The 21,063-nt window shown below is 42.4% G+C and overlaps 2 protein-coding genes and 1 pseudogene across 2 annotated transcripts in view; 2 read left to right on the top strand and 1 right to left on the bottom strand.

Annotated features, from left to right (window-relative positions):
- The first annotated feature begins 4,240 nt into the window (after nt 1–4,240).
- LOC139396890 (5.8S ribosomal RNA) lies at nt 4,241–4,388 on the top strand (annotated as a pseudogene).
- Nucleotides 4,389–11,013: 6,625 nt separating this feature from the next.
- On the top strand, nt 11,014–15,572 carry LOC139396887 (NADPH oxidase organizer 1-like). The gene is made up of 8 exons (XM_071143814.1): nt 11,014–11,142; nt 11,381–11,461; nt 11,580–11,652; nt 11,765–11,948; nt 12,124–12,311; nt 12,499–12,609; nt 12,876–12,993; nt 14,196–15,572. Exons 1-8 carry the CDS (start codon nt 11,068–11,070, stop codon nt 14,926–14,928), a joined length of 1,563 nt encoding a protein of 520 aa, XP_070999915.1. The 5' UTR covers nt 11,014–11,067; the 3' UTR covers nt 14,929–15,572.
- A 951-nt stretch (nt 15,573–16,523) lies between these two features.
- The window catches only part of LOC139396883 (transducin beta-like protein 3), a 32,485-nt gene continuing 27,945 nt past the window's right edge, over nt 16,524–21,063 (bottom strand). The window contains exons 21-23 of the mRNA XM_071143807.1: nt 20,557–20,715; nt 18,591–18,684; nt 16,524–17,420 (exon numbers count right to left, since the gene is read on the bottom strand). Of these exons, the coding sequence (XP_070999908.1) occupies nt 17,009–17,420; nt 18,591–18,684; nt 20,557–20,715 (665 nt within the window). The 3' untranslated portion in view covers nt 16,524–17,008. The remainder of the gene's footprint in view (nt 17,421–18,590; nt 18,685–20,556; nt 20,716–21,063) is intronic.

Here is a 21,063-nt window from a genome sequence, read left to right as displayed (position 1 = left end):
GTTAGGTTAACGACCTTATTTGTTTACACAGTCCCCAACCCATTAATTTCTTCCTAGTTGGAATGGTGTCATTAACTTTAATTACTCCTTGTCCGTGTCTCACAATCCCTTCTTATGAACTCTTATTGTTAATCAGATATAATAAAACAGAGTATAAGTTTTACTTAGTTACAGTTCCATTTAAAATGATTTGTTCAGTCATTTAATCATCATTTTCCCAACAAAGGTAGTTGTTGTGAAATTGTTAGATTACTTGTTAGATATTACTGCATGGTCGGAAGTAGAAGCACAAGCATTTCACTACACTCACATTAACATCTGCTAACCATGTGTATGTGACCAATAAAATAAGTGTCTGCTAGAAAAAAGTGCAATTAAAGTGGCACTTCAATCTCCTTTTCATCTCATTTAACGACCGGTTTAACTCAACAAAGGGCACATCTCAATAGGTGGTTCAGGTACAGTAAGTCACAAGTGGGGGGGCTTTCCTCTTTTGTTCTCTATGATCCCTCTATTGTAACTCAAGCAAGGGGGAGGCCGATGAAATCACGACTTCCCAACAAACCAACTGCTTGAGTGCTGTCCTACTTGAAGTTTGCAGATGTGTCTATAAAACACTATTTTGCTCCAAAAAAAAGTGTTAACCTTTAGCGTGTGTACATTATTGTATTTATACTTAGGGTATCGCTTTTCAACAGGAAAAGTTCCAAAATCACTGGAGGACAAACTGGAGGAAAAATCAAGCCCAAAAAGCAACTATTACTGACAGAATTGTTTACTTGAGGCCATACAATGTGACTGACTGAGGCACTTGAAATTCCATGACATCAAAAATATTCTACGTTAATGTTTTGAAAAAAAAATAGAGCTGTCCTAACAGCCTGATCTCACCTCAGAATATCCCTATTGTACTGGACATACTGCATTATACAAGAAATACACACCTTTCCTCTCTGATCATCATGGAATTCCATTTTGTCATCATAAAATAAAAATAAACAACAAAAATCACCAACAACAACGAGACAGCCTATAGGGAGAAGGTCAGAGACCTGGCCGTGTAGTTCCAGGACAACAACCTCTCCCTCAATGTGATCAAGACGAAGGAGATTATTGTGGACTACTGGAAAAAGAGGACCGAGCACGCCCCCATTCTCATCGACGGGGCTGCAGTGGAGCACGTTGAGAGCTTCAAGTTCCTTGGTGTCCACATCACCAACAAACTAACATGGTCCAAGCACACCAAGACAATCATGACCAAACCTATTCTCCCTCAGGAGACTAAAAAGATTTGGCATGGGTCCTCAGATCCGCAAAAGGTTCTACAGCTGCACCATCGAGAGCATCCTGACTGGTTGCATCACTGCCTGATATGGTAACTCCTCGGCCTCCGATCGCAATGCACTACAGATGGTGGTGCGAACGGCCCAGTACATCACTGGGGCCACGCTTCCTGCCATCCAGGACCTCTATACCAGGCGGTGTCAGAGGAAGGCCATGAAAATTGTCAAAGACTCCAGCCACCCTAGTCATAGACTGTCCTCTACCACACGGCAAGCTGTATCGGAGCGCCAAGTCTAGGTCCAAGAGGCTTCTAAACAGCTTCTACCCCCAAGCCATAAGACTCCTGAACATCTAGTCAAATGGCTACCCACTATTCACCCCTCCCCCCAACTGTCACTATGTTGTCATCTATGCATAGTCACTTTAATTAACTCTACCTGCATGCACTGTACATACTAGATCAACTAACCGGTGCCCCCACACATTGATTCTGTACCGGTACCCCCCTGTATATACATTGTTATTTTTTACTGCTCCTCTTTAATTACTTGTTACTTTTATCTCTTATTCTTCTGTATTTTTTTGAAACTGCACTGTCAGTTAGGGGCTCGTAAGTAAGCATTTCACTGTACTACACCTGTTGTATTCGGCGCATGTGACAAATAACATTTTATTTGATGGCATGGGGGAAGGAAGGGGGGGGGGGGCGTGGAGGATGAATCACACTCCATGACTCAAATTATACGGTCTGAAAGAAAAGGAATTTCCTGCTTCCTTGAATGCCTGTCAGATCTCTATGGGGAAGAAGGCATGGGGTGTGGTGGAAGATGAATCATTCTCCTTACCTCGAATTTAATGGTCTGAAAATAAGTTTCCAGTGTGAAGCTACTTCCTTGAACGCCTACCGTCCTCAAGAAACTGTTGAACTTTTCCTGTTGAAAAGTGATATCAAGTATAAATACAGTAAAGTATGGTTGAGCAAAACAGTTTTAGAAAACTGGAAACTTCAAGTGAGATGCAGTCAAGGAGTTGGTCTGTTGGGAATCTGAATGTCATCGGCCTCCCTTGCTTGAGGAACAATAGAGAACAAAATAGGAAAGGCCCACCCTCCAGCATTATGCAAAGAATGGTTACAATTACTATAAATATTAATCCACTCTACACACACAATGTTAAGCAGTGAACTTGAAAAAAAGACCGTTTTCAATGTACACTGAAAAAAAATAAACACAACAATTTCAACCAAAATAATATTGCCGTATTGTTCAGTCTGCAGAAATGTCCTTCTTTCATGTTGTCACGTTCGTTGTATGGAGGAGACCAAGGCGCAGCGTGGGAAGCGTACATACTTCTTTTATTAAAGAAAGAACACTGAACAAACTATCAAAATGAACCGTGACGCTAATGTGCAGACAGACAACTAAACATAGACCAAGAACTCACAAAATACCCAAGGAATATGGCTACCTAAATATGGTCCCCAATCAGAGACAACGATAAACAGCTGCCTCTGATTGCGAACCAATCTAGGCAACCATAGACATATAAACACCTAGACTACACCCCTAGACATACAAAAAACAAAAACTAAACAAACCACCCTTGTCACACCCTGACCTAACCAAAATAATAAAGAAAACAAAGATAACTAAGGTCAGGGCGTGACAGTTTTATTGTTCAGTCTGCAGAAATGTCCTTCTTTCATGTTGTCTTATTGTTCCGTCTGCAGAAATGTCCTTCTTTCATGTTGTCTTATTGTTCAGTCTGCAGAAATGTCCTTCTTTCATGTTGTCTTATTGTTCAGTCTGCAGAAATGTCCTTCTTTCATGTTGTCTTATTGTTCAGTCTGCAGAAATGTCCTTCTTTCATGTTGTCTTATTGTTCAGTGCCTGACCACATTCACACATTATGTGTAACTCTGTATAGTCTTTGCATCCTTACTAGCTTTCTGACATTAGTGTGTTCCCACTGGCACTGTTTAAAAATATTGTGTCCATATTAATTAGCATGTGCCTCAATCCCACTGAACTCTGCTGTCACCTGTCAATGTGTCTGCTAGAAAATGGTGCATTTAAAGTGGTACTCCAGTCTCCTTTTCACCTCATAGAGCTGTCCTAACAGCCTGATCTCACCTCAGAATATCCCTATTGTACTGGACATACTGCATTATACAAGAAATACACACCTTTCCTCTCTGGTAATCAGGAAATTCCATGTTGTCATCATAATAATTTAAAAAACAATACCTCTGACTGCTCTGCCAGAAACCTTAGTCACACATTGTGGATGTGAGGTTGTTGTGATCCTTAGAGACAGAGCCAAAATAAAAGAGATCTTCCTTGTTGGTCAGGATGATAAAAAGACTATCACAAAGAAGGAAGGATGGGATGGCTTGGGGGAAGGAGGGGTGGGGTGTGGGGTGTGGAGGGAGAGGATGAATCAGTCTCACTAACTTGAATGTTATGGTCTGAAAATAAGGAATTGCCAGTTTGATGATATTTCCTTGAATGCCTGACAGTTCTCTACGGGGAAGAAGACATGGTGGAAGAGGATGAATCATTCTCCTTACCTCAAATTTAATGGTCTGAAAATAAGTTTCCAGTATGAAGCTACTTCCTTGAACGCCTACCGTCCTCAAGAAACTGTTGAACTTTCCTGTTGAAAAGTGATATCCCAAGTATAAATACAGTAAAGCATGTTTGAGCAAAACAGTGTTTTTTAGACGACTGGAAACTTCAAGTGAGATGCATTCAAGGTGTTGGTCTGATGGGAATCCGCATGTCATCGGCCTCCCCCTTGCTTGAGGAACAATACATTAACAATAGAGAACAACCTCAAACCTTTTTGCTCTGTGAACTGTGGCCTCTGGCGAAGGGCGGGCGGGGGAAAGGAGGGCAACCTCCCCAACTCCGCCTAGCCACTAGACTCTGCGTAAAACAAAAAAACAAAAGAGTAAAACTCTTAACAGTGGATCACTTGGCTTGTGCGTCGATGAAGAACGCAGCTAGCTGCGAGAACTCGTGAATTGCAGGACACATTGATCATCGATACTTCGAATGCTTTGCCATCAATCGGAACCCCTGGATTTCCGCGACTGGGCCTTCGTCCCCCTAAGTGCAGACCAGGACGGCTCGGTGGGAGTGTTGAGAAGGGACCTCGGCTCTCTCTCCCTGGTGCGCCCCTCCTTTCCCTTCCCGCCTCGACGGGAGGCGCCCACGTTCCCCGCATGGTCGACCCTAAGAGGGTTTTATATATACCGGTGGACTCTGTCTCAAAAGAGGAAAGGCCCACCCCCACTTGTACTATGCAGAGGTGACACCACAGGTTCAGAAGTGGTGTGGCAAAATGTATATTTTATTTTCTGAGGGCTTGAGTTTTTCCTGATCTCATGTTTAATTTTTTATTTATTTAACTAGGCAAGTCGGTTAAGAACAATAACTCTTATTTACATCCTACGGGATGGGGCTGGGATTAAAAATAAAAATATATATAAAATATAAATATAGGACAAAACACACATCAAGACAAGAGAGACAACACAACCCTACATAAAGAGAGACCTAAGACAGCATAGCAAGGAAGCAACACAACATGACAACAACATGGTAGCAACACAACATGGTAGCAGCACAAAACATGGTACAAACATTACTGGTCACAGACAACAGCACAAAGGGCAAGAAGGTAGAGACAACAATACATCACGCAAAGCAGCCACAACTGTCAGTAAGAGTGTCCATGATTGAGTCTTTGAATGAAGAGATTGAGATAAAACTGTCCAGTTTGAGTGTTTGTTGCAGCTTGTTCCAGTCGCTAACTGCAGTGAACTGAAAAGGTGAGCGACCCAGGGATGTGTGTGCTTCAGGGACCTTTAACAGAATGTGACTGGCAGAACTGGTGTTGTATGTGGAGGATGAGGGCTGCAGTAGGTATCTCAGATAGGGGGTGTCAGGCCTATGAGGGTTTTATAAATAAGCATCAACCAGTGGGTCTTGCTGTGGGTATACATAGATGACCAGTTTACAGAAGAGTATATGGGTGCAGTGATGTGTCCTATAAGGAGCATGGCCTCATGACCTGGTCAGGTAAAACTCTGGGTCCTATTCGTAGGCTATGACAAAATATTATTACCTGTGCTATGATTATAGGGCTGGGGGTTTTCTTGTCGGGTCATGTGAATTGGAAACACTCCTGGCCTAAGGTGGATCAGACCATTTCAAACGACCACAAATGTTATTATTCATTCTGAAAATATATTTTTTTTAAAGCCAGAGACAACAACTTCAATGGACAACATACTCTGTAGTTTAGTGAACTACTATAGCAGGGCTGAACATTATGCAAAGAACGGTTACAATGTCTTTAAATATGAATTTCACTCTATACACACACAATGTTAAGCAGTGGACTAAAAAAGACAGGCAGGTTTCAATGTAAACTGAACAGAAATATATAAATGTAACATGCAACAATTTCAAAGATGTTACTGAGTTGCTGTTCATGTAAGGAAATCAGTGAATTTAAATACATTTGATCAGAAAACCAGTCAGTATCTGGTGTGACCACCATTTGCCTCATGCATTGCGACACATCTCCTTTGCATAGAGTTGATCAGGCTGTTGAATGTGGAATGTTGTCCCACTCTTTTTCAATGGCTGTGTGAAGTTCCTGGATATTGGCGGGAACTGGAACATGCTGACACATCGATCCAGAGCATCTCAAAGGGTGGTGACATGTCTGGTGAACATGCAGGCCATGAAAGAAGTTGAAAAATGTTCAGCTTTGTTTCAGAACATTCAATTTGGCAATAGCTATTGTGGAAATTCCTGCAGTCAGCATGCCAATTGCATGCTCCCTCAACTTGAGACATCTGTGACATTGTGTTGTGTGACAAAACCACACATTTTAGAGTGGCCTTTTATTGTCCCCCAGCACAAGGTGCACCTGTGTAATGTGCATTCTGTTAAATCAGCCTCTTGATATGCCACACCTGTTAGGTGGATGGATTATATTTGCAAGGGATAAATGCTCACTAACAGAGATATAAACTAATTTGTGCACAATTTTAGAGAAATAAGCTTTTTGTGCATATGGAACATTTCTGGGATCTTTTATTTCAGGTCATGAAACATGGGACCAACACTTTACATGTTGAGTTTATAGTTTTGTTCAGTATAGCTGTTATTGGCAAAGAATTCTGGAACTCTTTCTTATTGGTCTATTAGTTAATTTATCACCTGGCAGGCCAAAACTCCATCCCACCAAAAAAGGCTGAAATAGATGGTTGCGGTGGCACCTGCCTGTAATCCAAGTCACTGGGAGGCTGCGGTTGGTTTAATTAAATTGAGATGTGGGTCGAGGTTATATTAGAGTTTAGAATGTTGAGATGTGGGTAGAAGTCATGTTGGAATTTAAACTAGGATTGTTTCAAAGTATGCCGTGAATGGCCTCACGGTTGGTGAAAGGAAGGTGAGCACATGGCTAATTGCGCTGTTTGAGCTAATCAATTAGATAAACAAGAAGCAGGTAACTGATGTGGGTAGAGATTGTTAGTTTAGACTGTTGAGATGTGGGAAGAGGTTACGTTAGAATTTATACAGGTATCATATCGACTAATGTAATATAGGTAGGCCATGAATGGCCTCACATACCAGTACAGTAGGTGTCAGTGTATGCACCTAAAAGTTTGATGCAATCCGCCAACCAGATCAAGAAGAATAAGCTGAAATTTCAGGCCTTTCAAACACCTCTTACATTCAAAAGGCATTATCATAATTTTCTCAGTATTATTCCTAACTCGTAGTGTGGAAATATATATGCTGTGTATATATAAAACACATCAAAAATATAGTTTGACTGAACTGGGACTTTGAGAATGACATTTGCACCACAAACATTTGTGAACAATCACCAGCAGTGGAAATAAAAATAATATGCCTGTCACACCCTGATCTGTTTTCTTTATTATTTTGGTTAGGTCAGGGTGTGACTAGGGTGGATATGTTAGTTTTGTCTTGTCTAGGGTTTTTGTATACCTAGGGGTTTTGTAAGTCTAGGTTTATGTATGTCTATGGTGGCCTGAATTGGTTACCAATCAGAGGCAGCTGTTTATCGTTGTCTCTGATTGGGGACCATATTTAGGTAGCCATTTCCATAGGTTATTTGTGGGTTCTTATTCTATATTTCGTTGCCTGTCTGCACTATTCATATTAGCTTCACGGTTTGTTTTTGTTAGTTTGTTCAGTGTATCATTCGTTTAATAAAGAACGATGTACGCATACCACGCTGCACCTTGGTCTCCTTACGACGAACATAACAATGCCAACATTACTTGGCCTCCCTTAGCCTCAGCAGATCGTTTTAATCTTTATCCTGTGCCAAATATATTTATTCAGTGAGTCTAAATGTTTAACGTTCGCTAGCTAGGCTACTACAGGTAACGCTAATAGTTTTGTTAACTAGTTATAGAATGGATCCTTCTAGCTAGTTTTAGAGGAAAACTAAACTGCTTTTATTAAAACACAATCTTGGTTTCCATGAAAATGTGTCTCTCACGAGGCAAGCAATCAGGAGAGGGTTGTCACTAGTAACCACAGTCAGTGCAAAATTGGTTAACTTAAAATTGCTTCTGTCTTAATTCAAGGTTAGCAGTGTGGTTAGGGTCAGGTTTTAATCAGATTTTAAGAAGAGCAATTGTAGAAACAGGTTAAGCCATAATTATGAAGTTGTGGCTGTGGTAACTAGTGACGACCGGAGAGGAGCCTGAATGAAGAAAGAAACCACGTTCAGAGTTAAAGGGAAAGGGGATATCTAATCAGTTGCACAACGGAATCAAAGATTTTTTATAACTAATGCATTCAACCGAAATGTGTCTTCAGCATTTAACTCAACCGCTCTGATTAACCCAACCGCTCTGATTAATCCAACCACTCTGATTAACCCAACTGCTCTGAATCAGAGAGGTACAGGGGGCTACCTTAATGGACGTTAAACAATGATGTGCTGGTTGTTGAGAGACGTGGTTGATTAGGCTCTGTAGGCTTTAGCTAGGAGACCAATAACGTGAAATCAACATTTCACCATGTCATTGGATTCAGGTTAAAAGTTGACTCTGCAAATCCAACCAGTTTTACACCCTGATTGTTGTTGAAATGTGGAAACAATGTTCAAGCAGTTTTTGCCCAGGGGGCAGTCTCAACCTGCCCGGGTGCCATAAATTGTCCATCTTTCACTTAAACAATGGGAATGAACCAGAATGATCCATTTTAGGCAACACCTACTGGAATTCCTTAGTTTTGTTTTCAGTGAAAAACCTTTAGAACAGGCTCAACTTGCCTAACTGCTAAGGTCACTTTCCCCAGGCAATAGGGCAACCTTTAGTCCCTGCTACAACTAAGTTCAGCTACCTCTGCCATAGAAATAGAATGAACAGAGCGGGCTTGCAACTTCTAACCCTGGCACTTTGACTGGTAAAGTCATGGGTGCACACGCAATGGTGCCCGTGCAATCATTTCCATGGAAATGTAGAATGTTCATTAAAATTATGTTAACTGATGTGACTCGTGGAATATAATGTATTTTTTCTAATGTCAGTTGAGTTTAATCAACAAATCACATGACATATTGATGGGTACACTTTCTGCTTTTACTTCCTGCTTTGCTTCAATGGCAGCGTTTCCCAAACTCCGTCCTCACAACCCCAAGGGGTGGAAATGTTGTTTTTTGCCCTAACATAGCACAGCTGATTCAAATTACCAAAGCTTGATGATTAGTTGATTATTTGAATCAGCTGTGTAGCGCTAGGGCAAAAACCAAAACGTGCACCCCTTGTACCGAGGGCCGAGTTTGAGAAACCTGTCCATTTGCAATTATGCCATCATTTGATTCATTCTCTTTATATGACCTCTGCTTTATGAATACAGGCCATTCCTGGCCTCCTCCCCTACTGGCGGCAGGTAGCCTAGTGGTTACGCCTCGAACCCACCTACAGTGTCATTGCACCAAACGCTATCCAGCACAGTGGAGGCTGCTGAGTGGAAGACGACTTATAATAACAGGCTGGAATGGAGTGTTATGATCCGTCCTCCCCTCAGCAGCCTCCACTGACACAGCATCATCTGGATATGTGTTTTCAACAAAAGTTCAACCTTCACCTTCTGCTACCATTTCTGTCAGGCCGTCTTCACATACAGTTTGATGTAATCGTTGGATAAATCCAAGGTTTTCACCACACGGAACGCACTGCAGCGTTCCAGGGGAAATGAATGTACCTCTGGTGTACCAAATTGCAAAGATAGTGTCGTGTGATCGAGGCATTAGAGCATTGGGCAAGTAACCGAAAGTTGCTAGTTTGAGTTGCTAAGCCAAATAGGTGAAAAATCTATCAATCTGTCCTTGAGCAAAGCACGTAACCCTAATTGCTCCAGTGTTGCCGTCAATAATAGCTGATCCCTGGCTGTGACCCCATTCTCTGTAGGATATGCAAAAAAGCATTTCCATTTCACACCGGGTTAATAAGGAATGGGCACAACATGAATCAATGTAATCCCTGGGATATGAGTCCAAAGGTTGACCCAGCATGGGCAGGGAAGAAATGAGGTTCCAAAAACAGGCAGTTAAAGGCAGAACTGTTTTTCTGCTGTGGTTATTTTAAATTGCTGTTGTAGCTGTTTCACTGAATAGAGAAGAGGTGGGCCTGTCTACTGTAGTAAAACGACTACTACTTTATCACAAGTAATAAAATGACATGTCATCAAAGCTCAGTAAAAGCAATAAATGCAATATCTCCAGAGAGATGCTGAGTGTGCCTGCAGGCTGCAGGTAGGCATATATGTGTTGCAACCAATGTTCCCTAAAAAAAATTCAAATTTCAGGTCTGCTGAGTGCAAACTTCAACACTGTGAAAATGCAGCTGTACTCGCTTTAAGATCAGTTTTAACAATGGCCAAGTTACTATGGCTATTTGATCATAATGTAGGCCTTCTAGATTGGCCTACCATCAAAAACAATGGAGAAAATGCATCCCATAACATTTTGACATGGAAATAGCTGTTCTATCATTCAGCCTACAGTAGCAGCCAATGTGTGGTGTTCAATGTAGACCTACATTCTGAGACTTTTGAAAAAAACATGCAGGACTTGACATTAACCTGTTTATCCATTTGTCCTTCAGACAAGGTGACTGTTGTTATTGTTGTTTGATGCAAGAAACCACTTTACAAAATAAAATGCATTATTATACCCATACCATTGTTACAGAAAATCAGACAAATTACCTGGCTTTCAGCGGAGCCTTGTCTGGCAGCAAAACAGATCATTTAGCCTCATTTACTGCCTTAAAAAAACATAGCTGATATGGCTGACTTACTTAAACAAATGTGGTTTCTACTGACAATTGAGATGTACAAACTATGGCATTGAAATGTACAAACTATGGCATAAGGGGTACAAACTATGGCATAAGGGATGACGAGCGGATAAGAGGCAATCCGTAATTTTGATTAAGACTTTAATCGAAACAGGGTCTTCCCCGCCTGCCCTGAATGATGGTTCGCCACTGAAATGATGATACACTGGTTGCAACAGTGTAGTTCCCACACTTGCGCCACTACAGCGGGAGCTGCTCACGTGACGCAAATATTGTCCTCCTATTTGTTTGCTTACGTGCCTCTACTGCCACACCTTCTTACTCGGAGAGATATATTAATCTGTTGGCCATTTGAGCTCCAGTCAGTTAGTTAGGAATACACATCTCCATAGGACTTTACGCATCTAGGCTTTTTAATGACTAACATGGAGGAGCAACGGTATCCGGTTAATATCCGACTGATTGGAGTAATGCACAAGGAGAAAAGCAAAGTATGGATACTTGATGCATGTAATACTACTGCTGCTGTTATGGGATATTTCTCCAGATTTCTGCATGAGATGTTCAACTATTTTTGATGCCTGTTAATTAATCATTTCCCGAAAATTGTTGATTCTTTTTTGCTGTATTTTGTGAGTGCAATTAACTAAAACCTTTATATTTGAATTTGACAGCAATGATTTATACCAAAGATTTAATTGATATTTATAACTTATTTCAAATGTCCAGATGTACATGACATCGGTGCTTTGGTCAGATCAGAATGACATCATTGTTTACAGAACCTTCAAGGACTTCAAGACACTTAATGTAAGTTACATCATCAACTACAATTCAAATTGTCTGATCTAATGTAGGCTACATAAATGCAAAATATAATATGGAGCCATGCTTTTCTTACTTAGGCCAAACTTTTTATCCAAAACAGGAACAAATGAAGAAGAAATTCCCACCTGCGAACCCACTTAAAAAATCGGACAGAATTATTCCTAGATTTCGAGGTAGGCCTATGTTTTACTTTTAATATCACGTTGCCGGTTGATGTCTATCATTTGTATCCTTTATATAACTACTAAGTCATTAATTAGTAATCGTCGTATATTCCTTCGTCAGACTGGAGGATGAAGATTAACACAAAGAATAATGGTCCAAGCAAGTCGGTGGTCCAGCTCAAGTTTTTGGAGAAATACTGCAGTGAGCTCCTCAGCTGTGACCCGCGCGTCTCACAATGTCCTGAACTCATCCGGTACTTCCACCCCAAGGACCAAGATCTACAGCCAGAGTTTGCCAAGAATAGGTAGATTATAGTGAGAATTATGCACATTGCTTAGGGAATACCACTGTGTCCTGAGCATTACGCACAGTATTACGCACAAGTGGATCGACTTCAAATCCAGTGTCCCGTTATGTTTTGGTGATTTAATTCAGTACAATAAATAGTCATACATTTACAATGTGACTTCCTTCCTCAGTATCATGATCATGCCTTCAGAGGATTCCGCTGGACATGACAAGAGTGTCAACATTGGAAACGTTACGCAGCCGTTCGTAACAGAGGCATACCGGTGCATGGCACCTTATGAGACCAAAGACACCAAGAACCGGCCGTTCAAAGTGGCCGTGGACGAAAACTTGGACGTGCTCATCAAAGACAAAGCAGGTGAGAGAACGTCTGCTGTGATTTGCCTTCCATAAAGTATAATGAACATGTATTTTCCTTTGTAATGAACATGTAAAATCGCATCACTTTTAATCACGAATGTATTGATTCTGTGACATGTAATGGGTTTGAGAGAGCTGATCATAAATGTCCATCACCAGTCTAACCCCTCTCCCTCTGCTCCCAGGCTGGTGGCTGGTGGAGAATGAGGACAAGCGTATGGCCTGGTTCCCTGCTCCATACCTGGAGAAGGTAGAGGGGAATGAGGATGACGATAGTGACGAGTCCTATGGAGAAAGTAAGAGACCATCATCTCTTATCCCTGACACATATGTATTTATGTTTTCTATAGCCTGGGAGGAGATTATCAGGGGATCATCTGCAAAAATTTTCACATCAACAAATATATAAAACATTCACACATAGCTGATGCACCAGCGTCGAGACATATACACTGCAAATACTGTACTGTGCATGTACTGCAAGGTGTGGACCCCCACTGACAGTATATTGCCATATATTGATGTTGCACCCATCCTAACATTCTGAATCGCCCACAAATAGGTGTGCTGTACAGTGCTGTCAGAAGCTACAAAGCCACAAATAGAGACGAGGTGTCTATGGACATTGGCTCAGTGGTGGAAGTCCTGCAGAAGTCTGACAATGGCTGGTGGCTGATCAGGTATGTTACTGAACAACACCTGTCTGACTAAACAGGAAGAATACAGTAGCTATAGCTGTAAAAGAGAAGCATGACTTCCAGACTGTCGGAACCATGGAATCAAAATTATTAGAACTCATACTAATTCTATGGTCAGATGACAGCAAATGCATTGAGAGAATGGAAATTGAAATGGAATTGAAAGTCATGGTGCAGACAGACATGCAGAGTATCATCGCCCGTCCATCAGATATCATGCGGAAACAACAACGCTGTAATTATCTCACTACATTACAAGTTATCATTAGTTGATTCTGAAGAACCCAATACCAGAGATAGCTGAGCCATTGTCTGCTCAATGCTCTTTTGAGACAACCTCTCAGCGTGTTCTGCCCCTATCATTAGAAAACAGTTGGTAGCTTCCCCTTGGAAGTTAGCTGTTATCTTTTCACTGAATCAAATCCAAAGATTCTCTTGACAATGGCCGTGTCCAAATACCCCAAAATATTATTTGATAATTGGCTTTAACGTTCCGAACCCTCATTGATTTAAATAGTATCAGAGATTTTTTTTAAATCTTGTATTCTTTTGAACTTCACAACATGAATTGGGGTATTTAGAGTACTATATAGGTAGAGAACATCGAACAGAACAAGGACATGTCAATAACCTCATTTTGACAAAAATGCAGATATAACCTCCCAGACGTCAGTTCAACATCTAGTTTTGATTTACATTTGGTTGATTTGTCATCTAATGTGAATTCACCAAAAAAATGGTTAAACGTTGGGTGAAAAAAAATACAAAATTCCCTTATGTTTACTTTTTTCAAATCCAATCAGTTTCCCATGTTGATTGAACGTCATCACATGGAATTACGTGGAAGCAACACTGATTCAATCAGTTTTTGCCCAGTGGGTTATAATCTCAAATTCTCCATTTGTTTCTTACTGCATACCTTTTTACTAAACAGTACGTTCAAAATAGTATGTAGTAAGATTAGTACACAGTATGCAGTTTAAGTAAGTAGTAGCCAAGCCAGATTTCGGACACGGCCATTGACTTGTCAATTTAAGTGAAAGCTAGACAGACAAAGGCCACAGACTTGTCGTCTATCATTACCTAGGATAACATATTGTACCAAGGCTTTGACAACATTGTGATTTCTGAAATGAAATCCAAACTCATGTCAGTTTCCAATTTCTTCTTTCTCCTCTTGACAGATACAACGGCAAGAGCGGCTTCGTACCTGCCATGTACCTGCAGCCCTACAACAACCCCCGTGTCCGCCTGGCGGCTCTCAACCTGGCCCAGCTACAGGTCCACAGCTCCAGCTCTGACCACACGCTGGCCGGACACTCCCATGAGCGCAGCCATTCCCAAGGCAACATCCTGCAGCTGCCCGGCTCCCAACCTTCCACACCAAATCAGCTCAAGCCTACCGACAAGCTCAAGTCTCATTCTTTTAATGTTCTAACTGTGCCTCGGCCTAGCCCTTCACCTGTGATGGTCACCACCCCCGCCCCGGCATACCCTAGCAAGGGCACTCCAATGCCTACTATCATGGTGGATGGGGAGGTGGATAGACGCAAGCGCAGCCTCGCCGGCAGCATGGGAAGCGAGGGCAGTGACTTCAGCTTCAGCGACGACCTCAGTTCGTCATCCTGCAGCTCGTCCCTCAACCTGAGCCGCGCCGACATGGACGAGCGTCTCCGGCGCGCTCGCACACCGCCGCCCATGGTGGCCGACCGTCTCAACCCCGACAGCGGCGTGTTGGAGAGGAGGATGGTCCACGGAAGATCTGACCCAAACCTGTTCAAGATGGCCCCAACCACCCCCAAGGTGCCCCCCAGGCCCAGGGTGCAGGAGATCCTGACACGCTGCACTACAGTCACGCGCAAGAACGCCTCCAAAGCCAAGCTGTCGCCAGCGCCTGCTGTGATACTGAGCCGCTAAATTGGAGCAGTGTTGACCCAAAATGGTGGTGGGTCCAGACCCACTGATGAGTCATGGGTAGCCAGTTCCTCCTTAGCCTTTTAAAACCGAGGGTGCAGACTGGGTTGTGGCCAGGACATGTGGTGTGGTGTCTTGATGGATTCCAGGAAGAATCTAAAGGCTTTAGCACAGAAAGTCACTGTACTAGAAGCCAGACTGTGGGACTTATCCGTTATGAAGTTACATGAACATGATTACACTGTGTTTTAAAGTGTTTAACTGCCTTGGGGCTGGTCATGTAACCATGAGTTGTGATATGGGAGGAAGAATCATACGTTACTGTAATACTCTGAGTCACATATTGAGTCTTTATTTTTTTAATGTGGAAGTTCACTTCTTGCTCTGTTTGTCAGGCCTACTTTCATGCACCTGGAGATGGATACTGATAGCTGCATTGTAAACATTATTTTAATGCTGTCTATTAATTCAGGATTTATTTTGTGGATGAACAAATATTACGGTTAGGGGTTTACTGTCATTTGTCTACATTCCTGTTTTAATGAATAATTTCTCTTCACTTAATGTGAAGTCAGGTCATATACTGGTATAATTAAAATATACACTTTTGTGAATAAACATTCAGTAGCAATTTAGATAGAAAAAAATAACATTTTCTGTGATTGTCATGAATCTTCTGTCTTCTATTAAATCCTAAAATGTGTTTTCATAGTTTCCACTGTATAGTCTTTTAATCTATGGATCTCTATTTTTCCATACTGGAAAACTGTTATTAGCAACTATGGTTGATTCCATATCATATTGTACTGCAAACTGCAACAAATTGTAATACATTATTATACTAAAATAACATCTTGTACTGCAAAAAGCAATACATTCCAATACTAAAATAACTTGTCCGCCTCTTTGGAGAACATATCCTGATTTAAACTTAACAGGATGTTGTGTGTGTGGCATACGCCGAGTGCCCTACAGATGACACTGGTTCCATTTCTTTTCCTCCATAGCAAAGCACCCAATTTCTCTCTCTTGGAGTCACCATTTCTATCCACCGCTAGCTTACTATGAATTGTACTATCAGAGCTCTCTCCGAGTCCACTGGTTTATACTGTCAGAGCTCTCCCTGAGTCCACTGGTTTATACTGTTAGAGCTCTCCCCGAGTCCACTGGTTTATACTGTCAGAGCTCTCCCTGAGTCCACTGGTTTATACTGTTAGAGCTCTCTCCGAGTCCACTGGTTTATACTGTTAGAGCTCTGAGTCCACTGGTTTATACTGTTAGAGCTCTCTCCGAGTCCACTGGTTTATACTGTTAGAGCTCGCCCTGAGTCCACTGGTTTATACCAGAGATCCCAGACTTTAATCAGATGTGACAGACAGATACACAGGGTGACAATATGCTTAACAGGCTGGACCAGTCTAATAATGTGGCAAAGGAATGAAGGCTTGACCTTTTCACCCTTTCCTGTGTCGTGGTTTATGCTCCTATGGGAATTTTATGTTAAATAAGTTAAGTCTTCAAACATACTCTTTTACATGAACATATTGGTTGATGTTTAAAATGAATACGAACTTATTAAAAAAAGAGCACAATAAATACAAGGCATACATTTTATTCCAGATGCATTTGTAAACATGACAAACAAAATGTGTTGTTTATGTGGAAGAGCAGGACAGCACAACAACATACAAATATAAAAATTCACAAGCACTGGTTTCTGTTGAAGAATGGGGAAGAAGTTACGGGTAGAGCAGGCTTCCACTAGGTACCAGTAGCAGGCTTCCACTAGGTACCATTAGTAGGCTTCCAATAGCACCCAGAGTTTTTCCCGATGAGCTAACATGGTCAGGAAAAACTTGTGGCACTATTTATGAAAAATTACACGGTTTTCCAAAATGGCTGCCAGCCAGGCCTATCGACCTCAAAACCAGTTTATTATAAAAGGTCGTTCAGGACCTGCTTCTCTGTCCGTCAGTGTCTATAAAGCCACACTGTTGCTCCAGGCAGTGGTCCATGCTGAAGGAGACTCCCGCGGGTTCACACTCAGGCATCCTTAGTGGGCTTGATGTCAGACAGTCTGCCATCAGCTGATGATTGCTTGGAGGGGTGGAAGGGATGCTGCAGACAGGAGGATCTTAGCCTCTGTTTGGTCTCCTCGGTCCTTCTCTCTTGAACTCTCCTCACTGCCAGAGTGATGGTTGCCATTTTCTTTTCCATTCTGTCCATTTTCTTCCCTTTGTCCCCTGACTGAGGCTTTCCTGGTGATACTGACTTCATCATCATCATCATCATCATCCTCCTCCATGTTGGCCGGGCAGTTGGTATCTTCCTCGAGACCACCATCCTCCTCCGCCTCTCCCTCATTCCATCTCTCCTCTCCATCCCCCTGTTCCTTAGTCCCATCTCCCCCCTCACCTGGTCGCTTGTCAATCATGAACAGGGGGTGTGGCACCTGAAGAGAGGCGGTGTCCATCTCCTCATCCTGCGAGTCCATACTGTAAAAGGATATGACATCACACATCAGCAACAAACAACAAAGGAGGTCAAATATCCATATAATTCACGTGTCACACAGACCCATGTTTGCTCTGCCGTATTTCCTGAAGCTGGACTCTAGCTGGATTCTTATTGGGTCTTAAGACCATGTTGAATAATTAGGCTCTGCTGCATACTTCCTTATCACATCATACATTAGGGTACTGCAGAAGACATCTTTATGCTTGACCCATGACAATGACTTAAAATAATCATTCTTCAAACCTGACCTACAGCCTCATTCTTCCAGACGTTTCAGTGTTGATTTATTGGAATTTACTCTCCATGGTATAGTATGTGATTGTACAGCCTCTGATTGATCTCCTGCTGATTCCAGTACCTGGTTATCGCTGTTAACATTCCTCAATCCGTTTGTTATTCATCATTACAGTGCTGACAAAGCTTATAAACGGTGTCCCAAATGGCACCATATTCCCTATGTAGTGCACTACTTTAGACCAGAGCCCTAGTGAAAAGCAGTGCACTTGTATATAGGCAATAGGGTGCCATTTGTGAAGCAGCCATAGAGAGGGAATGTGGTTTCAGAATGAAGTCTACTACAGTACTTACAGTAAAAACATCAGGTTGGTTACACAGGTATTGGTCTCAAACCACAGATATGTGAAAGTCATCTCTCTTGCCCAGATACATTCCTATGAACGACAACAGCCATTGTTCTAGACTCAGATTAGATCTAGAGCAACCTTCGCGTGGCATACTGTCAACGCTGATAGGTCGGATGACTGCGTCTTGCTACGAAGTTACTTAGAAGGCTACAAGGAAACATGAAATCAAACAATTGAACATGTCTTTCACTTCAGAGAAGCGAATCCTAACAATTGCTTAAGTCGAATTTCCACTTCAGTCAAAGCAATGATATTGATGGAAGACTAAGTGAAACACACTTAAGTGTATGTTAGAATCTGTTTTAGGGTGAATCCTGTCATCGCTATCAATCCCTATTAAAAGAAACTCTAAACAATGAAATGTATGTGTTTTTTATTCTGAATCTTTCTAAAAGCAATGTATTTGAAAAAACATTTGAAAGTCATTAGGCAAGGCTGTGTAGTGTTAGTATAAGCCCTGGATTGTGGGTGTTGTGTTTAAGGCCCTCCCCTGGTCACCCTCACCTGGCTGGAGCTCCTGTCACTCTCATCTTCTGCCACATGTAGTCCAGGAACATGGAGGCCTGCAGCAGACGGCCTATCCTTTGCATGTGCCTCTCTGCGGGGACAAAGTGTCAAATCAAACAAGGGAACTGTATCAACAAACACGTAAAGATGCGCACACACAATCAGCAGACACCATCACACACACAATCAGCAGACACCATCACTAACACACAATCAGCAGACACCATCACACACACAATCAGCAGAAACCAACACACACACACAATCAGCAGACACCATCACACACACAATCAGCAGACACCAACACTAATACACAATCAGCAGACACCAACACTAATACACAATCAGCAGACACCAACACTAACACACAATCAGCAGACACCATCACACACACAATCAGCAGACACCATCACACACACAATCAGCAGACACCATCACACACACAATCAGCAGACACCAACACACACACAATCAGCAGACACCATCACACACACAATCAGCAGACACCATCACACACACAATCAGAAGACACCATCACACACACAATCAGCAGACACCAACACACACACAATCAGCAGACACCAACACACACACAATCAGCAGACACCAACACACACACAATCAGCAGACACCAACACACACACAATCAGCAGACACCAACACACACAATCAGCAGACACCAACACACACAATCAGCAGACACCAACACACACAATCAGCAGACACCAACACACACAATCAGCAGACACCATCACACACACAATCAGCAGAAACCAACACACACACAATCAGCAGACACCATCACTAACACACAATCAACAGACACCATCACTAACACACAATCAGCAGACACCATCACTAACACACAATCAGCAGACACCATCACTAACACACACGATCAGCAGACACCATCACACACACAATCAGCAGACACCAACACACACAATCAGCAGACACCATCACACACACAATCAGCAGAAACCAACACACACACAATCAGCAGAAACCAACACACACAATCAGCAGACACCATCACTAACACACAATCAACAGACACCATCACTAACACACAATCAACAGACACCATCACTAACACACAATCAGCAGACACCATCACTAACACACAATCAGCAGACACCATCACTAACACACAATCAGCAGACACCATCACTAACACACACAATCAGCGGACACCATCATTAACACACACAATCAGCAGACACCATCACTAACACACAATCAGCAGACACCATCACTAACACACAATCAGCAGACACCATCACTAACACACACGATCAGCAGACACCATCACTAACACACACGATCAGCAGACACCATCACTAACACACACAATCGGCGGACACCATCACTAACACACACAATCATCGGACACCATCACTAACACACACAATCATCGGACACCATCACTAACACACACAATCAGCGGACACCATCACTAACACACACAATCAGCAGACACCATCACTAACACACACAATCAGCGGACACCATCACTAACACACACAATCAGCAGACACCATCACTAACACACACAATCAGCGGACACCATCACTAACACACACAATCAGCAGACACCATCACTAACACACACAATCAGCGGACACCATCCCTAACACACACAATCAGCAGACACCATCACTAACACACATAATCAGCAGACACCATCACTAACACACACAATCAGCAGACACCATCACTAACACACAATCAGCAGACACCATCCCTAACACACACAATCAGCAGACACCATCACTAACACACACAATCAGCAGACACCATCCCTAACACACACAATCAGCGGACACTTTCTCTGGCATCAGTGGTTTGATTCCTTCACTATTATTCAGAAATTAAAACATCATACATCATCTGCATGGAGGTAATTGTCACGTCTGGCGTGAGTCTATACATCAATGTGACTAACACACACACCCCACCTCACCAGTGTAAGGTATGAGTCCCTCCAGGTGTGCACGTGCTCCTTGGTACTGGAGCAGCTCTTCAGGGGAAAGGTGTGTGAGCATCACCTGGATCACAGCCTGGGCGTCCAGACAGCTCCGGGCATTGGTGTTCCACACAGCACAGTAGCGCAGCATAGACTCTGGGGGGGAGGGGGGAGTAGAGAGAGTCAAGGTTAGGATTACACGGACCATTAACATACCCAGAACTTTATCACGGGCCATTACCATACACAGAGCTTTATCACGGCCATTACCATACACAGACCTTTATCACGGACCATTACCATACACAGACCTTTATCACGGACCATTACCATACACAGAGCTTTATCACGGGCCATTACCATACACAGACCTTTATCACGGACCATTACCATACACAGACCTTTATCACGGGCCAATACCATACACAGACCTTTATCACGGGCCATTACCATACACAGACCTTTATCACGGGCCATTACCATACACAGACCTTTATCACGGGC

The sequence above is a fragment of the Oncorhynchus clarkii genome, unplaced genomic scaffold (genome assembly GCF_045791955.1).
Source record: "Oncorhynchus clarkii lewisi isolate Uvic-CL-2024 unplaced genomic scaffold, UVic_Ocla_1.0 unplaced_contig_631_pilon_pilon, whole genome shotgun sequence".
In the NCBI taxonomy this organism is placed as follows: domain Eukaryota; kingdom Metazoa; phylum Chordata; class Actinopteri; order Salmoniformes; family Salmonidae; genus Oncorhynchus; species Oncorhynchus clarkii.
This window is presented reverse-complemented; position numbering and strand designations above follow the sequence as displayed.

What these genes read in the sequence shown, in the direction of transcription:
- LOC139396887 (XM_071143814.1), top strand. Translation starts at nt 11,068, where the DNA reads ATGACTAACATGGAGGAGCAACGGTATCCGGTTAATATCCGACTGATT. An exon ending in TGACGAGTCCTATGGAGAAA is followed by an intron (nt 12,610 to 12,875) that starts GTAAGAGACCAT and finishes GCCCACAAATAG; the next exon opens with GTGTGCTGTACAGTGCTGTC. An exon ending in AATGGCTGGTGGCTGATCAG is followed by an intron (nt 12,994 to 14,195) that starts GTATGTTACTGA and finishes TCCTCTTGACAG; the next exon opens with ATACAACGGCAAGAGCGGCT.